At 41.3% G+C, this 17,891-nt stretch overlaps 2 protein-coding genes across 2 annotated transcripts in view; both read right to left on the bottom strand.

The window, feature by feature from the left end:
- Nucleotides 1-17,891, bottom strand: part of LOC146987534 (hemicentin-1-like) — a 90,901-nt gene that overhangs the window by 21,264 nt on the left and 51,746 nt on the right. The window lies entirely within an intron of this gene.
- Nucleotides 9,322-16,396, bottom strand: LOC146987535 (butyrophilin-like protein 1). The gene is made up of 4 exons (XM_085777843.1): nt 16,150-16,396; nt 12,117-12,419; nt 9,459-9,737; nt 9,322-9,329 (listed from the first exon to the last, which is right to left on the bottom strand). Exons 1-4 carry the CDS (start codon nt 16,262-16,264, stop codon nt 9,322-9,324), a joined length of 705 nt encoding a protein of 234 aa, XP_085633969.1. The 5' UTR covers nt 16,265-16,396.

The raw sequence follows: 17,891 nt of genomic DNA, 5'->3' as shown, positions 1-17,891 counted from the left end.
GACACAGATGAGGGTCGGTGTCAGTGTGGAGTTTCTCACCCTCTACAGCAGCGGACGATGATCCGGAGCAGCTCAGGACAAAGAGACACAGCAGAGGAACAAGCTCCATGGTCGACGACATCTCAGCTCTGAGCATCCCGCAGCATCTAAAACTATCCGTTATAACTGGACCAGTCCACTTCAGACTGATAGTACTCGACCTCAACATGACACCCAGAAAAGATCAGCTCAATCGGATGTTGAATTTCAGAATAAAAGCCCTCTGAACTTTTGCTTCTGACTGTTGGATTTACATTAAAAAAACATGTACATCGGTTGCACATATTAAAGTTATGTTTTCTGAAATTGATATATTCATGTTCTGTACATTAAATTATTATTTGTTAAACCAACATGACTTAGTTATGTTAATTAAAAATATTTATTTGATGTTAGTTATATTAGACTGTCTTTTGCTAAACTGACTGATTTTTTTTATGTTAAATGAATGCGTTTTTTTTAACTAACTTTTTTAACTTTTAACTACCAAAAATACAACCTGCTGGCTAATCTAATATGTAGAGTAAATCACATATTGACAACTCAGTGGAAAAATAAAGTAAACACTATTTAATTGAAAATTTCCATTTATATTTATTGGAACATTGTTTCAAGCAATAGTAGTAATACTGCGGTTAACATCTTTAAGGAGGTACTGTGGCAAAAAAAAATGCAGTGTAAAAAATATGGTGTGTAGGTTGTGTGTCGGCGTGAGTGTGAGTATGTAAATGTGTGTCAGTGTAAAGAAAGATCACCCCAAACCCTAAAAATGGGCGTAGTAATCTGTTTCAGTTCAATAAAAAATGCAAAAAAGAAAAGTCCAACAACTGGAAGAGGTAGGTGAAATAATGCATATGGTATGTCTAAGAAATGTTTCAGTACTAAAGGGTTCAATGTTGAACTCAGCTTCTCAATCTAAATTTCTGTCCTCGTACATTTTTTCAGACACTAAACACTAGCAGCAATGTAACAATCAGAGTGTAACTGTGGATCATCTGTGATCTGTGTGTTTGTTCATGTGACAATTGAGCACACTGATCTGAGAATTTACTGGTATTTACTTTCTCACTGTCTCATTCTTCATCAAGTGGAGTCCCAGAACTAAACTGACTCTAAACTATCACCGATTCTTTGTCTCAATTTATTTTGAGTTCAGTAAAGATGCATTTTTGAAATCTATCAACAAATGGAAAACTGCAGAAAAACAAAACAAAAAAACAAAACAGAACCTCACCATGAACAGGGACGTAGGTCTCAGTGTAGATCTGATGTTTGATTTCCTCCTGTGTGGCTACACAGCGATAGTTGTCAGTCTAGGTCACAGTAGTTTGGAGGATAACATCATAACGACCTCCTCTCTCTGTGACCTGTGGTTCTTCAGCAGGGACGATGTTTCCAGCTCTGTCCTGTCACTGGACAACAGGTTTGGGTGAAGCACCATGGACTTCACACTGCAGCTGCACCCCGTCCTGTATTTCACTAAGTGTTGTGACAGGTGATTTTGGAGCCGCACCTGTGTACACAAGATAAACAGTAGTTTTATGGAGGACAATAACAGCATTAGAAGGAAAAGAAGAAGGGAGCTTCTATCTTATTTAATGTAATCGTTCATCAGTTGAACTGTGTCAGAGCTGTAAGTCTGATCAACACAGCTGGTGAAACCTCTGAGGATTTACTTTACAGTAATTCAGTGGAAACAAATCAACTCCTCGTGGTCTCAGTATTGTACACAGTTTAACATGAGAAGGTCTGAAGAAAGAGGGATATATGCATCATTAAAATGGGCTCTAACAGGTTAAGATTGGATCTAGAAGACAAAAGAAAACAACAATGTGAGACTGATTGTATCATCAAATTTGAACATGTCATTACTTCACCTTGGCAGACAGGTAATTCTGAGATAAAAACATGGGCTCATATTTCCTGTGACATGCTGCCTCATGAAGACAGTTGAGACAGTTTATCTTTGAATTGTGTGGTTTTAACTGACACTGTCTCACGGATCAGATCATCAACTTCCCTCACTGACACACAACTGTCCAAACCAGAGGAACGTGCTCACACAGGAAAACAGGCTTTACAATGACTCACATGCAGCACAACAGTTTAATCAAATTGTTAAAATGTGACATGTGTTGATTGACTTTCTGGTGGAGAGTTGGATGAGAGGATTGATATCACTCTCATGTCTGTGTGTTAAATAGTTTGACTTTCAGTAACTGGTTGGTCTCTTCTTGGCTGTCTGAGTGTCAATGGTTCATGTAGCCTATTTTATTTTTAAGGATGTACTTCATTAAACAGTGAATTTGCAGCCAGTCCACAATAAAGTTGTTGGCATATCTGTATTTCTTTCCATTAGACTATGGATTATAAGAAGGCTGATGTCAATGTTTATTCCCACTCTGCTTCGATTTAAACAACATGTCATGAACATAGTGGCTTCTACCTGAAGATAACGCTGAGAGCAGAATAAATCTGGCCCTGGTTCAGTGCACACAAGCTACTATTTGGTTCATATGCAGCACAACTTTAAGAGGTTACTTCACATCTGGACCAATTCTAGCACAAGCAGACAGTCTTCCAGTTGTCACTCACTACCAGGGGATAACATCTGGAATATGCCCAGGTGTGCAGGTGTATGGTCTAGATTCAGGCCGAGTACCCAGATGAAGATGTTGGACCACAAGTTTCATTTCTGTATCTGTGAACATTTGCAGCCTCGTCTGATCCAGATGTGTCACTCTGACTCTTTGACCTGAGCTCATCGAGGACACTGAAACCAGTCACATCTGTTCTGAGCAGCCATGTTTCCAGCTGTTTCATTGAAGCACTCACCGACAACAAGCACAATGTGGGATCGTCTGATTGGCTGATGAAATGGAAAATCACAGGTGTAGCTTCCACTGTCGGCCACCTTCGTATCTCTGATGACTATGGAGGCGTTACCAGACTCCAGATGTTGTGGAAAATGAAAGACCCGTCCTCTGAAGTGTTCGTCTTGACCTGAACGTTTCTCGTCATAAATGCTGCCCCTGTCGTACATGAACACCTCCCTCTGACCGTCCTTCTTCCAGTCAAACAGCTCCTGCTTGATGCTCGTGGTGCTGAGGGAACAGGGCAACACGGCGTCGTTCCCCTCCTTCACCACCAGATTGGTGACATCTGGAGCTGCAGGACAAAACATGAATCAATCACTGTGATCACATACAGAGTCGTCAGGTTAACGAAAAGCTCAGATAACACATGAACACATGTCGCCACAGTTGCTCTGAAACACCAGTTTATGAGCAGTTTAATACTCTGATTTCTCCTCCTCAAAACCTATTTCTGACCACGTTCCATATTTGTGTGTTAAAAAGTGTGTTATAAAGTTTTGATTGTTGTGCTTTGAGTTTGCCTTTATAGATTTGAAAAGTTTATTCTTATTTATATTTTACAGCTGTCACCACCAAGCCTTTCCTGCTCCCCTTATATGATGTTTTGTCACTTTGTCATGAAAATATAAAACCTGTGAAGCTTTTAAATGATTATCAATTAATTTAACTTCCATTTCAACCTGGATGATCTCAGTACAGATTACAGAGTTCATGTCTGAGATCTGGCTCTCAGTTCATCAGCTGATCAATCACTGCTGGAGTGAAATCACAATACTAAAGTGAACCAGCAGGTGGTGCTACAGTAATAATCATTACAGTGTGTGCATATTTGTTTCCATGTACTTCACTGGTGTATTTCACTCTTCTTACTCCTAGTATCTGTTGTTCTACATTTGTGACAAACATCTGCTGCGGAAAGTTGAAGTGGCAGTTTGACCTTCTGTTCTGGGACAATCGCCAGATACTGTGAAACAGTTAGAGGAAGAGGTTTGTAGATTGTTTAAAAAATGAAACCAATACCAAGACTGGATACAATTAGACAAGAGGCTGTTTATGCTGCTTCCTCACAACTCTCTGTATAAAGACACGATACGGGAAGTTGTGTGTGCGGATTCATTCTGTTATCAGATTTTGGGTTCTGCACTTTCATTAATTCAATGATCCTTTATTTTAACTGGGGAAAACACTGACACATTATAATGTAACCAAGCAAAGGACAAACTTAAAGATCCTAAAGACTCAAGAAACAACAATGCTGAGCTTTCATAAAAGTGTCAGGAAACACAATAAAACTGAAAAAGTGCCAAGAAATAAAACAACAAAAAGCCACAAAAACACTGAGAAAAAATTAAAATCTTATCAATGATTCAAATATCAAAATAATGTTGTAGAGATCAGCTAAAACAGGAACATCTGGGAGCAAAGTGTGACGGAGGAAACAAAGGAATCATGTTTCCTGCTGCCTTTCCTGCTCTGGTGAACAACCACAGGTGCATGCTGGTCCTAAACCAATCTACCTACACAAATAACCCAATGTGGCCAGAGCATCACTCACAAAATAAACATTGTGAGGAAGAGAAAGAAAATCTGACACTTCTGATTTAAACCAATGAGGCAGAGTAAACAACAGAAACACGTCTCACACACTGAACATTAAAGCAGAAGTAAGCAGAATTCCTTAACCTTTATCCAATGAGGAGAGAGAACGGCATAAAGGGGCGGTCCTCTCTGTGTGTGCAGCCAAGGGATGTGCGTGAATGTGGTGACGTAGGGACGACTAACTGACGGCGGGGACTGCTAACTCCATCGGCAGAAAGTTAGCCAAAACGACCGGATCGCTTACTTTTAAAGCTTCATGGAGGAGGACTCACTGCAGGACTGTTGGATCAGACTGAATTAGTTTGAGCTTGGTGTTCCTAATAAACTGAGCACTGAGTGCTTCATGAACTAACGCTGCTTTAACTCCACTGCTCTGATCCACACACAGGAATCTGTCCAGGCTGCTGTAGATGTGACAGCTCTCATCATTTATAAAACACAGAGTCTCCTCAGACACTGAAGCAGAACCACACTGACAGGTTTCACTGCTTCACTGAAAACAACCAGAGACACAAACAACATGTTACAACTGGAAAACTACTCTCTCTGGTTCTTCTGCTCATTAGATATCACATCTGATCACATTGGATTACATTTCATCACATATTCATCTGTTTTTTTTAATGAATTAGACTCTAATTCATAAAAAACAGATGAATAAAATTTCAAACCCCCCAAATTATTTACCTGGGAGGAGGGGGAGGGGGTAATAAAAATCAAATCATGATTTGATATAAAAACATAAAAACATTCATTTTTGTTAAGGAGGAAAATATATCCAGATATCCAGAGCACATCTTGGTCAGATAATGATCTCCACATCGTTTGAAACACTAATCAATAATCTATAAACTCCAATGAGCCCAGTTGACAGGACACACCTCCACCTGAAGCAGCTGTGACACCTGTGTGACTAGTTCATCATTTATTAACAATTTATATAAAACGTCTGGACAATGATCAGATTAAAGTTTATGTTCATGATCACATTGAGACCACGCCCTCAACCCCCCAGACCACACCCACGCACACATATCCGCAGTTGTAGCCTACTGACGTCACACGTAAAGTTAGAAGTGAACAGATGTTAAACGACTGAATCACATGTCACATCACCCGACGTTTCAATATCGATCAGCGCTAATTATGAGGAATAACATGGCAACACTGTGTGAAACTGATCGTGATGTTCAGACCATAGACAGGTGCAGGTGATGACGTCATCCAGCCTCCTCCTCCTCCTCCTCCTCCTCCTCCTCGAGGACTGTGTCTCCAGGCCGCTGCATCTTCTTCATGTCATTAAACAGTCAGTGATAATAAACAGAGCTGAGGCTGATTCTCAGTCTGAGCCTCAGTTTTCTCACCGTGTTCAGCAGCAAACGTTGATCCACACCGAGTCAGGACACAGAGACTCACGAGAGCAACGAGCTCCATCTGAACAGGAGCCATCACAACATCAGGGGAACATCTGGATGATGAAGCTTCAGCCGCTCATCACACCATCATTGGCTCATCACACACTTTCACTATGTCGGCGTCCGCGAGCTGCAGCAACAGAGACACTTCCGGCACACACCCTTCACAATAAAAGCTCCTCCTCACGCGTCAACAGTGACTCATGAATTCTGATGATGCTCGTTTCCTTCTAGCCTACACTGTTTATAAAACTGATAAACAACAAACACTTCCCTTCCTCAAATGACATGACAGCCTGAAACTGCATCATCAGATAACGTTAGAGTTGGCATTATCAATCAATTAATGATTGAATTATGATGATCTGTCCTGTCCCATCATTTTAGTCAGTCTTAAACAAATATTTGATGGTTTCAGCTCAAACAGGAGATTTTACTGCTTTTATTGCCTCTGTCTAAACTGATTCTTTGGACAGAACATGCTGACATCTCCTGGCGATTTTAATGGGAATTTATTTCTGACCTTTTCATCACTTAGTCTTTTAATCTAATTATCTAATCTACCTAATTGTTAATGATTGATACCAAGAGTAAACAATCAGCTGATCAGTCAGTCGTTATAGTGTTTTGATTATTAACAGTTTATGTTTGGTGTAACCTCCAACCACTTTTGGAAGCAGTGGTGCCGTCAATCAGGCAGCAAAGAATGTTTTATCAGGGGAAAGTTTTTGACTGTGTAAAAAAGTCAGTTTTGTTTGGGGTCATCATAGTTGGAGGAAACAAAGGCGACACAACGTCATTGTTGCACATGTCATCAATTTTAAATTAACTTTCTATCATAACAGCTGCAGAATCAAGTTCATTTAAGACTCTGTCTGATACAATGGTTTCAGTTTAGACTGAACAGACAGAAACAAACATAATAGTCACAACATACACTTTGCTGTTTTTCATCTTTTATTAATCAAAAATCATTAAGCACTGCTTGAATTTACATGACAGCCTGTAAATGCATCCATCAGCTGCACTATAAACACAAACTCAGTGTGAGACAGAGCAAGATTCAAATGTCACAATCAACAACAGTGGAGAGTTCAGACTGTAGTTGGGTTTCCATCCACCTTTTCTTATGCGCATTTTGTGAAAATGCGCATAAATACTTGAATGGAAACGCCAGAAATTCGAATAAAGGCAGTAAATGCGCATAAAAGTTTATACGCTTGGAGGGGGTGGATTTGTCAGCGTATCGAATAAAGGAAATGCGAGTTTTTGTGATGGAAACAGATTATGCGAATTGAGGCAGAGTTTGTGGGTGAAGCTGCTGGACTTCACCCAGCGACGCCCCGGTCTCCCAGCTCTCCTCTCTGCACCGCAACACGAACACGCTCCGTAACCCATAATCTTTTGTTTATGACGGTTAAGACTACACAAACACACGCCGTAACATCGTTATGTAACTTATTGATTTTTCACCGGCTTCGTATGTAAACAGATGCACATGGAGGAGAGGAGCATAACCAAAACAGCGGAAAAGCGAGTGGACTTGCATAGTTCCCTACTGTCTTTCTGTGTAAATATCTCATGTTACAACATGAAAACCTGAGGCTTATATTCAAGTGCGGCCTATAGGCTATATGTATTTTCTTTTAAAATGTAGCTGGTGCGGGTTATACAGGTGCGTCTATAGTCCGGAAAGTACGTAAATTGTCCATGATGTTGAGTGTCAGCTGAGTGTCAACTGTTGGACTCACGCTCTCTTATGACGTAATCTCACGGTGCACTCCTCCTAATCGCAAAACACTAATGAATGGAAACGGGCATAAATTCGCTTTGCTTTTTGCGCATTTTCACAAAATCCGCTTTTAAATTCGATACGACTTGGATGGAAACCCGACTGTACCTGACAGACTCTGGATCAGCACCTTAAGTAATAAAAAGGAGCAAAATGATCGTCCCAAATCAGGTCAACAACAACAACAACAACAGCAACACAGATTTCAAAATAAAAGTCACATGATGTTTCAGTGCAGCTACTAAATGTTCACATTCATTTAAAGCAGAGCAGCAGGTTTGACTTCACTAATTCTGATGTTTGTGTCAACGTCCACGTTGACTCAGTGAACAGCTCCAAGCAGGCTGATAATATTTGGTTGATGGATTGAATGATTGATGGTTGAATTCAAAGAGCTTTACAATCAGGTCCCTTTTAACTTGGTCTGGTGCCTATTTTTAATTGGAGGTTGTCTTTGGGGACTCTTGTCTTTGATTAACCTGCAGGAGAGAAATAAAATAATATTACGCAATAGTCCGACTCTGAGCATCACATACATGGAAACACATTAGTGTTCTGTTGTCTGATGATCATGAAAATGTGAATACAACACAGTATTTAGACTTGCCTGAGTTAGACTGTGACTTGATTTAACGTCTGCATTTCTGCACTGCTAGAAGGCCACAAACACCCAAAACAAGACCAATGACAAAAACAACAACAACAGCACCAACAACAACTCCAGTGGGAAACTCTGAAACAGAAAGAGAGAGCTGTTGTGAGACTCAGAGTAAGTTGACATGATGAACATCAGACTGGACGTCACAGCTTCACACAGAGAACAATGAGTGTGTTGCTGCTCCTCTGATCTACAGTGATGAGCAGATGAAGACTCCACTGGGATGAATGTGACCAGGCTCAGTGATGTCAGCATCCGTCTCATGGCCTCTCTCCTCCTGCTGCTGCTCAGCTCAGAGCTCGGTTCTGGTTCTGCTACAGTAGTGAGGAGGATGATGATGCTGCAGCTTCCTCCTCTGTCTGACACGTGTTGTTCATCAGGAGGAAGATGTTGGAGTCACTGTGCTGCCACCTCCACTTCAGGCTGTTTCCATCTGACTCCTGCTTCACTCCTGCTGTGTGTGAGATCTCAAAGTGTGTGTGACTGTGATCTGTCTCCAGCCAGGTTTCTACACCCTGAGCCCAGGCTCTGATGGACTCTGGATCACCTCTGCTCAGCTCATCTTCACCTCATGATGGTTGTTGTTGGAGCTGCTGCTGATGAGCTCTGTTCAACACATGGGCCTCTGAGCTCGGGTCGACGCTTCACTCAGAATAAGTGAAGCTAAAAGCTGAGAGACGTCTGAACGTGGTCTTGTAGCTTCAGTGATGAAGCTCTCAGTGAGTTCACTGTGCTCACATGAACACACACAAACAAAGAGCAGCTGCTGCTTCATCCACTGGACGAGAATCTGAGTTCAGCCTGTTCACACTGAAGCTGCAGCACAGTCACACATCTGGCTGGAGACCACAGCTGTATATCACTGTGACAGCACATGTGTCCTCTACAGCCTGAAGCTCAGATCATACAGCACCTGTGACTGGTTCAATCAGCCCACCTGCTCTACTGAGCTGCACACAGTCACATCAATACAAACACAGCCACATGTTGGTGAATGAGTCAAGTGGTCAACATCTGTCCACTCCTGGTTTCAGCTTTACACACAGGAGGACAATCTGGAAATGAAAGAGGAAACTCACCAGGAACAGGGATGAAGGTCTCAGTAAAGATCTGATGTTTGAATTTATCCTGTGTGGCTACACAGCGATAGTAGTCAGTCTTGGTCACAGTAGTTTGGAGGACAACGTCACAGCGGTCTCCTCTGTCTGTGACCTGTGGTTGTTCAGTAGTGAAGTTCTTTCCAGCTCTATTGAACCACTGGACATCAGGTTTAGGTGAAGCATCTCTAACAACACACTGCAGCTCCACTCCTTCCGGTGTTTCACCAACTATTATGATGGTTGGCTCTTGAGCTGCCCCTGCAAACATTAACAACAATGTATTAGAATACAACAAGTGCTTGATTATAATGTTGGCCATGTTGTGTTACAAGTTTGTGCTTGTTTTCATTCCATTTAGACTAATTTCAGCAATATGAACAGCTACGTACAAATACTCTTGTGTAAGTGGAGATGTGAGGAACTCACCTGGGATGTCGGGCTATTTTTTGTTAAGTAGGCCTATATTTTTGGGCTTTTTATTGCCTTTTATTGACAGCACAGTGGAGAGAGAGACAGGAAATTGGGAGGCAGAGAGGGGGAATGACATGCAGTTAAGGGCTACCCGATGCGGGATTCGAACCGGGGCCACCTGCAGTGAGGACTGTAGCCTCAACATGGGGCTACCAAGTGAGGCTGTTTTTTAACCTCATAACACGGAGGTAGCCTATTAACTGAATATATATAGGCCTATACATACACCATTTGCTTTCATTTTAACCATGTGTGTTATACACACACATCACACCCCATTTAAAAGGTCAGATGTTTGGTTTTTTTTAATGACTTTGAAGAAACGATTTACGACATTAAAGCACTGGTGTTACACCTTATAGATTCGTAATTAATTTGAAACTGTAGAGAGTCAAGAAAGACCAACGTTACCACATATAGGACTCACCTGGGATGTTTTCATCGCGTCTGTTTTTTAACCTTATCTGATGCGGAGGTTGCATGCGACCCTACGTTTAGCCTACATGTGAAAGTGACTATATATATTTTTTTCATTTTGATCACGTGTCAGTACACACCCGTTCATATCATTCATATAATTTGAAAGCTGAGATGTTCGTTTTTCGGGGTATTTATTTTAAGAGTTTAAAAAACCTTTTTACGACATAACGTCATTAGCCTCACATTTCATGGCGATAAGACATTAGAAATGAGCTTGATAACATGTGTCACCGCTGTTAAAACATGGGCTGAAAACACACATTTACAGACGAGCTGGGCCGTTATAAAGAATTACACACTAAGGAACACAGCTCGTTTGAATTCAAACACAAGTGAAAACTGCCACAATAAAAGCGGAAAATATCCCTCATTTAACTATGACATGGCGATACAAACTTTTAAATCCACTAGCCTACATTTCGGTCAATTTTAAAGCATTGATATATTTGACCAATGGTGTTCAGTAGCCTACCTCTGAAACCAGGGGACGCACAGGAACAAAATAAATCAATCAGCGAGTAAAACTGGCAAAACGAACGGGCTTTTGACTACAAAAGAATCACAGAACTAGAGGAGCGTAACTTAATGCGACCTTTTAGCAATTTTGATTAACAGTTATTGTAGTCCAATAGGACGTCGCAATTCTGAAACATGGCGCGTGAGTAGCCGTTAAATTCCCCTGCCTGACCATAATATAGAAGTTAATGTAGTGTGAGCGAATTAACAGAGACATTTTATATTAGCTAGTCAAAAAGGGACATGATTCAGTTATCCTAAATATGCAAATCTGTGTCTCAATATTGGCAACATATTTTTTTTTTGTCAGCTGTAACATTAAGGAACAATTTTCAGACTCATGAAATACATTTATCTTTATTACCTGGTGATTTAGGATAAGCTTTATAAAGCTCAGTAGTCACTTGATGGAGATGCCCTGTCCTGCACTTTCTGAATTATCCCAGAGCCACTTCTGTCTATCAACATGACATTTAGAACAGATGTTGGAGACATGTTGATGAAGAGATCCTGTTAATTTCAGCCTTATAGCTCTTAATGTGACTGATCTATTGTATTTCAAACATGAGGTTGGAGGAGAAGAAGAAGATAATTTCTACTTTATCCAGTTTAATCCTTCATCAGTTGAACTGTGTCAGACCTGCAAGTCAGATCAACACAGCTGATGAAACCTCTGAGGATTTACTTTACAGTGATTTAGTTGAAACAAATCAGTTCCTAATGGTCTCAGTATTGTACACAGTCTAAAATGGGAAGGTCTGGAGAGAGAGACACAAATTACATAAAAATAAAATGGACTCTAACAGGTTAAGGGACCATCTAAAAGCCAAAAGAAAACAAATGTTAGACATGTACGGTAACAAAACAAGAATTTATTCCACTGTCTAAAACTGATTTGATAAACATCCTAGTTAATCATGGATTACTGAATTTGTTTCCACACTGTCCACACTACAGACAGCCGGAAGTTCAATATGAGTGACGGCATCCTCTGCAAAGTGCCACAAATAACGAACGTTTGACACAAAGAGAGTCTGTCCAGATGTGACTGTAGTGCTGTGGGGACAGCGTCCTGCCAGATGTGTAGTCTGACTATTTGGAAGAAGTCAATGTAGTCATCATAAAGCAGCCTGAACAGGAAATAATCATGTGTTTAATGAGAGCACTCACCCACTAGAAGATTGATGAGGACTTTTTGATTTAGACGTGGAAATTCACAGATGTACTCTCCATTGTCAGCCATCTTTGTGTTTCTGATGGATATGGAGGCGTTACCTTTCTCCAGTTCTCCAGGAAAATGAGATACACGACCTCTGAACTCGCCATCTTGACCTGACACAAGGCCACCATCGTACACAAACACCTCCTTCTGACCATCTTTCTTCCACACAAAGCGTTTAGATGAAATGTTCTCTGTGGTGGAACAGGGTAAAGTCGCCTCGTTCCCCTCCATCACAGTGATCTCCTTTGGTTCTGGAAGATAAAAACACATATTAATCAGTTTGTTTATGTGCAGAGTGACAAGACAACAAAACATCAACTGATGAAATAACAAAAACATTTTCCTGTTTCTCTGCCTCTTGTAAGACTGTATTCAGCAAAACACATGCACTGACTGTATACCTTTCTTTCTTTCTTTCTTTCTTTCTTTCTTTCTTTCTTTCTTTCTTTCTAACCTTTTTTTACTTTTTGAAAGAAAGATTGTGTTTGCAAATAAAACAAATATTAAGTTTTACATTGTTCCTGTGTCTTCTGACATTGACACATTTTAATGACAAAGACGTGAACATTAACAAGAAGAATGAGAAAAACAACAAACTGAAGGTGTGTGTGTGTGTGCGTGAGAGATGGTAACTAATGGGGATCCAATAAACAATAAACACCAATCATCGTCTCATCACCTGATCTGAATCAGCTGTTTGTGCCCGATAGCATTTAGAGGTTGCCATGGTCAGCAGCCTCACAGGCGTAGGACAGTGGACTTGATAAACTTAAAGCAGAAGTAAGCGATCCGGTCGTTTTGGCTAACTTTTTGTCAGCCGATGGAGTTAGCAGCCCCCGCCCTCGTCATGGATCTAATTGGTCCTCGTCCCTACGTCACCACATTCACGCGCATCCCTTGGCTGCACACACAGCCCTTCATGCCGTTCTCTCTCCTCATTGGATAAAGGTTGTAGGATACAAGGAAGTATACAAGAAGTTTTCTCCTCGGCTTACAGCAGAGCAGAGTGACTGACAGACCCGTGTTTCGGACCAAACACTCTATGTATGTGATTGCTGTCGGAAGATATAACTATTTAAGACTTATATTAACACAAACATTCCGCTTACTTCTGCTTTAAAGGATAATTTCCGTTTTTTTTACAACCTGGACCTTATTTCTAGCATAAAATACGATCATTTCACTCACCCAGACAACTTTGGTGTCATTTGGAGTCTTTTTGACGAAATTAGTGGAGCGGCGCGTATATCCATATAATGCGAGAACACGGGGCACGCAATGCAGCCTCTAAATAACACATTATCCATCGCAAAACTCATTCATTTCGCCAATATTTTGTTATGATACACTAGTGCTATTCCCCTCCGAGCCCGTGGTGGCATCAACATCTGGGGTCTGTAGGTTGACCTACTAACCTCTGACCTGGATGATATCATCTCCGACCGCTGCCCGGCTCATTCTGATAATAATCATTCCGCTTCGGCATTTGGGTCCATTTTTAGCTCAACTAGCCGGAGCTTTAGTGAGTCAGGTTGAGGAGAGGAAGCCTTTGGAAGCTGAACTTCATCCAGCTGCTCATTTTGTTCTGACAAGTCAGAAACACGCAGAAACAAACCATAGCATTATCGGTAGCAAGTTAGCTGCGCCGGGCAGCGGTCGGAGATGACATCATCCAGATCAGAGGTTAGTAGTCAACCTACAGGCGCAGCATGTTGATAACATGCCACCACGGGCTCAGAGGGGAACAGCACCAGAATATCATAACAAAATATTGGCGAAATGAACGAGTTTTGCAGCGGATAATGTGTTATTTAGAGGCTGAATCGGTGCCCCGTGTTCTCGCATTATACGGATATACGCGCCGCTCCACTGGGGCTAATTTCGTCAAAACAACTCCAAATGACACCAAAGTTGTCTGGGTGAGTAAAATGATCGTATTTTATGCTAGAAATAAGGTCCAGGTTGTAAAAAACGGAAATGATCCTTTAAGTGAGATCGGTGCTGAACACCACACGTCTCTCTGGAAGCTTCTGTTCAGACACTTTCACTGGTTTTAACCAACTTGACTTTAAGTTTAACTTTCTAATCTCGTCTGAGTTGCTGCAGCTGTTTACAGCTGCTGATGACGTTCACTCTGCTCACTCTGTCCTGGGTTGTTTCAGGGACGATGCTGACCTAGATCTAACCCCCATCCCCTTTTTTAATTCAATTCAATTCAAACACTTTATTTGTCCCCAAGGGGCAATTTAAAAGGCATGAGGAGCAGCATTAAGACAAACAAGAGCAGTCGGATGTTGTTTTCAGGATGTCTCTGTGTGTCTGTCCCTCTCTCTTGGACACAATGTCACAGTAACATGTTCACAGGATTTGTTCAGACATTCATTTGGAGAGAGGAACGAACCGATTAGAATTCAGTCAAAGTTCAAAGATAAAGGTCATGTAGACTTTATAACATGCAGAGTGACTTCACACATGTAGTGTGGGCTGGTTGGACAGACTGTAACCTGACACTGGTCTGAGGAGGAAACAACCTCAAGGAGCTGATTCTAGTTTGTCTTGTTTGTGTCATGTACGTTTGAAGAAAAACATGTTTTACTCAGTGAGACCTGGATCGCTGCTGTCTGATCCATCAAATAATTGAATACACTCTGGATTCTTGTGATTATGATTATTTGTTCAGTAATGATGCTTGGGTGTTTCCTTAGAGATAAATCTATTAACTTTGATCCACATAACTCAGATTACACTTGATGTGATATAAAACAAGCAGTAGGCTGCTGAACCTATGTGCAGTTATATGGTATATAATTTCATTACATTTATTACCAATCACATAGTATACACATCTTCACATCATATATCTATTCCTAGAGTATTCATTTTTATTCAAATTGTTTCTATTTCAATAAAGTCAATAAAGTATATCTTATCTTATATATCATGAAGTAACATAATAAACTATCCAAAGGCCAGTGGTCGAGGTAATGCAACAAAATGTTACATGGTTCATAATGGAGCTTATTCTAGATTGTCTTGTTTGTGTCATGTGCGTTTGAAGAAAAAATGTTTCGTGAGACATATCGAACTCACAGGAGATAATTTACAATACACAATATGCATAGTTAGACAGGATTCTTGTGACAATTGTGTTTGCAGTATAAGTTTTTGTTTTATTAGGATGCGTGGATGTTTTCTAACAGATAAAGAGCATTGATTCAGTTTTTTTTTTTTTTTTTTTTACATAAAAACTTTTATTCTTTCTCTTATTCTTCTATTTGCATTGGTTGTCATTGCCCTGCTGCTGCAACACAATACTTTCACTGCCTATGATCAATAAAGTATATCTTATCTAACATAATAAATTAATCAAAGGTCAAAGGTCGAGATCATGCAATAAAATGTCACACAAATGGTTCATAATGGTTCATCAGCCCATGCACGCGCGCGCGCACGCACGCACGCACGCACACACACACACACACACACACACACGGTCAAAAATCATTAAAGAAATAAACGAGCACTCCCTCCGCCGTCCTTAAATTCTTGTGGTAACTAATCAATGAATGATCAGTAACAGGGTCAGTGAGTGTGAGGCTCGCAGCTTCAGCAGAAACAGTTCAGTCATCTTTAAGATAAAACTCATCAGGTTTGACTTGAGGAGTTTCTCAGAAACAGTTTCTGTTCCTGTGCAGGAAGTAGACGCGACCTGCGCGTCCGTTACCAATAGCTACATGCTCTACGTAAGTGCTGATCATCATCGTCAGTTATGGATCAGAAAAACACCAGTTAAACAGTTAAACACCTCCCCTGTGTCGTGGAGGCTAATGATCCAATATTAATCTATGATATTGATCTCTGATCACTGTTAACATTCACATTACGTCATACCCCAGCCTCCATAATAAACCTATTAAACCTGCAGAGACAGAGATCAGGTGTGAGACAGATGAGGGTCGGTGTCAGTGTGGAGTTTCTCACCGGCTCCAGCAGCAGACGATGATCCGGAGCAGCTCAGGACAAAGAGACACAGCAGAGGAACAAGCTCCATGGTCGACGACATCTCAGCTCTGAGCATCCCGCAGCATCTCCGCATCCTTTATAGCAACACTTTCGGTTTCTCAGCTTCCGCCCCCCACCCTCACATCCTGCTTCATCGCTGCAGTTCCTCGTAACAACGGCAAATAAAGTGAACATGAAACACATGAGGAGGAGGAGGCCTGACTCAAATATCGATCCAGACTAATCGTTCATTTTATTTCTGTTCACAACAGTTTACTAAACACAGTGAGGTCTATATATTTAACTTGTATTTAACTCTCTGTTGCCACCTCGTGTTCACTGTTGCGCATTGACCTGATCTCACCTGCTGAGTCTGGTCAGGTGTTGACTGGTGAAGAAGGAGATGGTTCATGTTCAGGTCAGGAGTTCATGCTGAAGAATAAACTGTCGGTTTGTTGGTGGGAGAGTCTTCATCAGTATCACTGACACCTCGCACAGATCAACATCCTTTCAAAATTAAAGCTGAGGAAAGCACAACAGCACAGTGATCCAAACATGATCAGTTATGTTTGATCAATATATTACAGTAATAGTTCATATTACTGTAATAGTACATTCATAGTAGTTCATGTGATTGTGTTTTTGTGTGTGTGTGACAGTGGTGGAACAGTTCAAGTGTCTGTAGTAAAGCAATATAAAAAATATTTAGTCACTCTTCCTAAGTGCCAACTTGTCAAGAAAGGTAACACAGCATGAAACCAGAGCTCATCCTGCTGCACCTCATGGCAACACAACCACACCCACAGAGATCTGAGAGGAAAACCACATATAAACCCACACATAGTGAAGAACCAGCTCATTATGATGCTGATAATCAGGAACAGAACGTGTGGCTGTTAGTGAAGTTCTGAAATGAATGAGGAACTTGATGTTGCAACCCCCCCCCCCCCAAAAAGGTGGTTTACAAACATCAGTGTTGAAATCATCAGAGTCAGAAACCAGGAAACACAGCGAGCTGCTCAGAGGAGCTGTCAGAGATGAATCTATGGAGAAGACAGAGGAGACAGACACATGCACACTCACGTGCACACAGACGGCCGATCTGTTGGCCCTTTAGCTCGGTCAGGGAGAGCAGCACCAGGGAGCTCATGTGAGGCGAGTGTCCTGCAGAGAGTTGGAGAGTCACCATCTAGATAGAGTTGGGCCCACCGCACAGTAAGGACTCTAGAAACACACTCCTGGAGAAGGGCTGGACTTTCTCTTTCTATGGAGTTGCCCAGGATGGCATGCAGTTGGTCAGGTGGAAAGAAAACTTTATGTACTGAACCAGGTTAACATGTCATTCTTGAAGGCAGAGTATGAAAACTCGTGGGAAGTCTCATCCATGACCCTGTCAGAGGTCACTGAGTCAGTGAAGAAGCTTCTCAGTGGCAACATGCTGAAGGCTCCTAATCACTGCATTCAATATCCATATGTATATCTGTTAATGTTTATGATGTGTAGATGACCCATCGTTCATCATTAAACTCTCATCACACCAGTTCACAGCTGTTCTGTTAACAGTGAGCTGTGTGATCACTGATGCCTCTTCCTTCACTGTAGAGACATCAGGGAACTTCTTCAACTCTCTCTCACAAACATAAAGAAGCTCTCTCTCTCTAGATACTGAGAGAGCACCACAAGCAGCACTCAGGACTCTTACCCAGGACTTCAACAACCAA

The sequence above is a fragment of the Trachurus japonicus genome, chromosome 5 (genome assembly GCF_045865225.1).
Source record: "Trachurus japonicus isolate A0001 chromosome 5, Traja_1.0".
Taxonomy (NCBI): Eukaryota; Metazoa; Chordata; class Actinopteri; order Carangiformes; family Carangidae; genus Trachurus; species Trachurus japonicus.
The sequence above is the reverse complement of the archived record's forward strand: the minus strand, read 5'-3'. Positions and strand labels throughout refer to the sequence as shown.

Coding starts and splice junctions, on each gene's coding strand:
- LOC146987535 (XM_085777843.1), bottom strand. CDS start 16,264: ATGCGGAGATGCTGCGGGATGCTCAGAGCTGAGATGTCGTCGACCATG. Junction 12,420..16,149: donor ATCGTCTGCTGCTGGAGCCG/GTGAGAAACTCC, acceptor TTTATCTTCCAG/AACCAAAGGAGATCACTGTG. Junction 9,738..12,116: donor CCTCATCAATCTTCTAGTGG/GTGAGTGCTCTC, acceptor TAATGTTTGCAG/GGGCAGCTCAAGAGCCAACC.